This window comes from Sinocyclocheilus anshuiensis, unplaced genomic scaffold (assembly GCF_001515605.1).
Source record: "Sinocyclocheilus anshuiensis isolate Anshui unplaced genomic scaffold, SAMN03320099.WGS_v1.1 scaffold70, whole genome shotgun sequence".
NCBI classification, from domain to species: Eukaryota; Metazoa; Chordata; class Actinopteri; order Cypriniformes; family Cyprinidae; genus Sinocyclocheilus; species Sinocyclocheilus anshuiensis.
The window spans coordinates 1620396-1625321 of NW_015542377.1; the positions used below are offsets into that span (position 1 = coordinate 1620396).

General features: G+C 35.5%; 1 protein-coding gene across 2 annotated transcripts in view; it reads right to left on the reverse strand.

The window, feature by feature from the left end:
- Positions 1–4926, reverse strand: part of LOC107692377 (ribonucleoprotein PTB-binding 2-like) — a 72855-nt gene that overhangs the window by 18074 nt on the left and 49855 nt on the right. The window contains exons 5-9 of one of the 2 annotated variants that reach the window (XM_016491410.1): positions 2927–3047; positions 2258–2340; positions 1601–1699; positions 996–1107; positions 266–579 (exon numbers count right to left, since the gene is read on the reverse strand). In XM_016491410.1, the coding sequence (XP_016346896.1) occupies positions 266–579; positions 996–1107; positions 1601–1699; positions 2258–2340; positions 2927–3047 (729 nt within the window). The remainder of the gene's footprint in view (positions 1–265; positions 580–995; positions 1108–1600; positions 1700–2257; positions 2341–2926; positions 3048–4926) is intronic. The other variant, XM_016491411.1, reaches the window with a different exon arrangement.

The following is a 4926-nucleotide window of genomic DNA, read 5'->3' on the forward strand; positions in this document are numbered from 1 at the left end:
TATATATATATAAAATTAAATTTTATTATGCAGTAACCGTTTAATAAAATGAAAATAGCACTGAAGGCTATGCTATACAGTGAATATAGTCACTATATTCATAGTTGTCTTATGGGTCAGCCTGAGCTAGACAGTCCCTGATCACTATATGTTGTCACTGTACGGAAAAGATCAGCATAAACATTTTTGCATAAACGTGTTTTTCCTTTTGTGTTCTTCAGAAGAGGTGAGAAGTCAGAAAAACAGAAAAGAAAATCACGCTTACTGTAACAGATGTACTAGTCTGCACACTTGAACTGTGGTGGTTTGCTGGAGTTTTGTGTGTTGTACTCCCCAGCAAAGGTCCCAGACTTGGTGCGTTAATTCCAGGGAGGAAGTTTTGCAGTTGGGTTTGGGAGCTTACAGAGCAACCTGTGGTTCCTGGAGGTGCAGGCTGTTTCTCCGGAGCCAGGCATGTCACAGTGACTCCATTCTGCTCGGCGATGGAACTCGCATGTGAACGTCCAGGTACATGTGACACCATTCCAGCCCCAGAGTTTCCACCCTGGGACGTGAGCGGAGAAGTGTCTTGGCCCAACTCTACGAACCAGAGAACTTTGTTAAACTACTGTAATAAAAAAGCTTTCGTTTTCAATGCATATAGTGCATACTCTGGAAAACCATAGTATAGTATTTCAATTTCTACCTCACTGTAACACCTGCATGGCACTGATATTCAAATAGAAATGACCCTGCACAAAGGCATACTCTTCAATGGTTTTCAATGCTTTGATGAATGCCAAAACCAGACTTTGCACACACAGACAGACACACGTCTGTATAAAAGCATAAAGGAAAAAATACTGATTGAAGCGGCTGCATCGAACTGCTTATAATGCGGCTTTCAAACAGTTTGAAGATTTGCATTGCAAATGTCTTTCTCTACCGTAAGCGAATGAGACCTCTGGACCAGGCCTGCAGTTTGTGAGCTTGACCACCCAACCAGAAGCTCTTACCTGTGGGAGAATCTCCCAGCAACCCCTTCCCCAGAGGAACCGCCGCCGGAGTTCGAAGACCCAGAACTTTTTGCAGGAGCAGCCGGGAAGGGTCGCCTAAAAGACCTGGGACCTGAAGGGAAATGAGAGAGCGATGAAGGAGAAAACAGAAGACAGGCCATAACAGGGTCATGTGGCAAGTGAAAGATGAAGTACACACAGATGAAATTATAGCTACAAAATACATACCCACATGCATAAAAGAAGATTTATGTTAGCGTTATTATTGCACAAATTCCTCTGTTTTTTCACAGAAATTTCCCTGTGGATGGCATTATTATTCTTCAACCAGAACCTCAAATTTGCATTCAAAATGCCAGTTAGATGTATGCTTCTAATACTGCTATATAAAATAAATAATGCTTTTCTGAACAAAACCTGCAGTTTTCTCATTATTTCCAACAGAATTTAATGCAGACCAATAATATCCTCACAAAAAGAACTACGAACACAATTTCAGGCTGTTGTTGAATATTATGCAGTGTTTGCAGGTAAGAGTAAAGTGGCGATATATTTCTTTGTTATGGGTATGTTTGAGACAAGTGAACACACACACAAACCCTCACATTAGTGATCTGCTTGTCTTTGATCTGTAAGAGCTGTTGCTGGGCCATCTGCATGTGAAGAAGATTCTGGAGAACAAGACCATTTCCTAGAATGGCACTCTGCATAAGAGAAAGAGAGACTGTTAAACATGCATGCTTATTCTTTTCTATTTAATTCTGAGGTAGCAGCCTATTCTATAACAAAATTCCCTCTAAAATGTAATTTTTTTGCTGTACTATAGCCTTTTTTATCCATTAATGCAGCATCTACATTATTTCTCTAGGGTGTTTCTTTAACTATGAGCACATTTGGCTTTGTGAACTTTTAGAAATTAAGCTTCCTTAAAAGGACAGTTCACCCAAAAATGAAAATTCTGTCTTCATTTACTCACGCTCCACTTGTTCAAAACCTGTATGAGTTTCCTTCTGCTGAACACAAAAAAAAGATGTTTTGAAGCATGTTGGTAACTAAACAGTTGATGAAAGCCATTGACTTCTATAGTATTTTTTTCCATACTATGGATATTCAAAATATCTTCTTTTATGCTCAATAGCTAAAAGATGTTCATACAGGTTTGTAACAGCTTGAGGGTGAGTAAATGATGCCAGAATTTTAATGTTTGGGTGAACCGTCCCTTTAAGTCAGTCTTATGAGTGGCAGAAAGAGAAAATGAGTACCTGCTGTGCTTTTCCTAACTGTAGCAGCGCTGCAGTCAACGGTGGACGCAGGAAGGGAAGATTGTGAGGTCGACCGAACTTTCCTGGTGGGAAACCATTAGATGAATGAAATAAGTGGTCAACATAGGAGAGTAAACAATATGAAGGAAACAAATAAAGACAAGCCCTCAAAATAAGAGCGATGGACAGCAGAAAGTATGTGGTTAATTTTGGTGGCTCATGATTTTGTCATTCCAAAATTCCAGCTTCAGCACTAATGGCAAGTTGCTCCGGAATAGGTAGAGAAGTTTAACATTTAATCATGTGCTATATTTAGTGTTGTAATTGTGTGTTCTCTTTAAGCTCCAGCCTCCACTTCTTCCTCAGCTCATTTATTCTCCCACCCAATGAAAAGTTCATTTTAATATATGATTAGGCTTTCATCAAGAGAAAAAAATCTGCTCAGAATCTACAGCGCTATTGATCACCATTACATAGCCAACACACTCACACATATGCAGAAGCATGAGCATGATATTTCATCTCAAAATCTACAATCTTCGCAGGACACACTTTTGGTTGTGTGGAAAAGTACTTAAACATATTACTCATGAATACTCAATAAATTATTTTCCTAATGAGTAAAAAGACACTTTGAGTAAAGAGAGGCACAGAGAGAGAGAGCATTACCTCCACGTTTGGCGGTAGGGTAGGGTCTCATAAGGACTTGGAGAGCAGCAGGATTGGTCATACTGTTGAAGAATTGGGCCAGACTGGGTTCAGGCAGTAAACCTTTCTTACTGCTCAACATCTACAGGAGCACACAGGACAAAGATAGAAACATTCATTCATTCATTCATTTATTATACAAAAATAAACCCATATCCAAACAAATATTATAATGAACACAGAATTTTCTTAATCAGTATGTATGTTTTTGTCAGAAAAAAAAAATCAAAACAAATGAAAAATCAATTTAAATAACAATTTACTTGGAAATCAAAACAGCATACAGTAAGAAATATCTTGGAAAAAAAGGATAGTATTAGTTTATGTGGAAAACAAAGTTATTTTATTTATTTATTTATTTTGAAAGAATATCCAGGCCAAGCTTTTCAGTATAATGAAAGATGACAACTGGTGTGATCAAGCTCCAAAAAAAAAAAAAAAAATCCTATCATAAAAAGCGTTCCATAGAACTTTTGTATTATATCTCAATTAAAAGTAATTTCATGGGAACAGACTAAAGTTTTTATTCATTAAAGTAGATCTTTACATCTATCCCAGATCTCCTGGAATGAAATATATATTTTTCATGATACATTTCTAGAGCTTTTGCCTCATCTTTGAAGCTTGAAAGCTTCAGTCCCTATTCATTGTTTCTTATTTTCATGCTTCATAGAAGACAGTGAGTCTTATCCCATTAGCAAATACTTTTTCTAGTCAAAGCATGAACCTCACATTATTTAGTTAATATTTATGTTTTAAATATAAGAACATTTAGAAATTTAATCAGGGTTAAAAAAGAAAACTTAAGTTTTTTTTTTTACATTTTAAACAGTTTTTGAAAATGTTTTAAAAACATACAGTGGGTACGGAAAGTATTCAGACCCCCTTCAATTTTTCACTCTTTGTTATATTGCAGCCATTTCCTGAGTTAAATATATGAGTGTCACAGCAAAGGGTCTGAATACTTAGGACCATGTGATATTTCAGTTTTTCTTTTTTAATAAATCTGCAAAAATGTCAACAATTCTGTGTTTTTCTGTCAATATGGGGTGCTGTGTGTACATTAATGAGGAAAAAAAATTAACTTAAATGATTTTAGCAAATGGCTGCAATATAACAAAGAGTGAAAAATTTAAGGGGGTCTGAATACTTTCCGTACCCACTGTATATCTTCTATATATATCTATATTTTGAATGTCAAGTAAATGTATGTTTACTAAGTAATTTTTCAGGATGTTTACAATTTAACTATAAAAACAATTTTTCACTTGTAAAAACAAGACAAAAGAGATGTAAGGCCTGACATAAAAAATATTCAGAAAATTCAATTTTTTTCAGATGCCCAAACAGAGCAAAAACATGCAATTTGGTGCAGTTACTGATATTTAAAAAGTAATCTTAAATTCTATTAGCTTATAATGTAAATCAGTAAGATCTTTATAACAGTATAGCAGACTGTTTACATAAAATGTATATAAACATCAGTTGTCACTCTCTATCTGCCAATAATATGTCTCAGTAGGTGATATTTAAATGCTTTGTTTTATTATCAAAGGTCTGTAGTTTTGATTGTAATGCAATGCAACACAATTTTAGAATTATACTACATTTACATTTAGTCATTTAGCAGACGCTTTTATCCAAAGCGACTAACAAATGAGGACAATGGAAGCAATCAAAATCAACAAAAGAGCAATGATATGCAAGTGCTATAACAAGTCTCAGTTAGCTTAACGCAGTACACGTAGCAAGGTTTTTTTCTAAATTATATAATAAATAAAAAGAAAACAGATAGAATAGAAAAAGAATAGAGCAAGTTAGTGTTAGAGGCATTTTTTGCTTTTGCTAATTGTATAATAATTGTGCAGGCCAATCGGCCTCAAGGACAGTCACTTCCTGTTTGTTGCTGCCGTGTTTTGAGTTTGAGCTCCGTCAAGTTAATTCTTTATTGTCTATTTTTT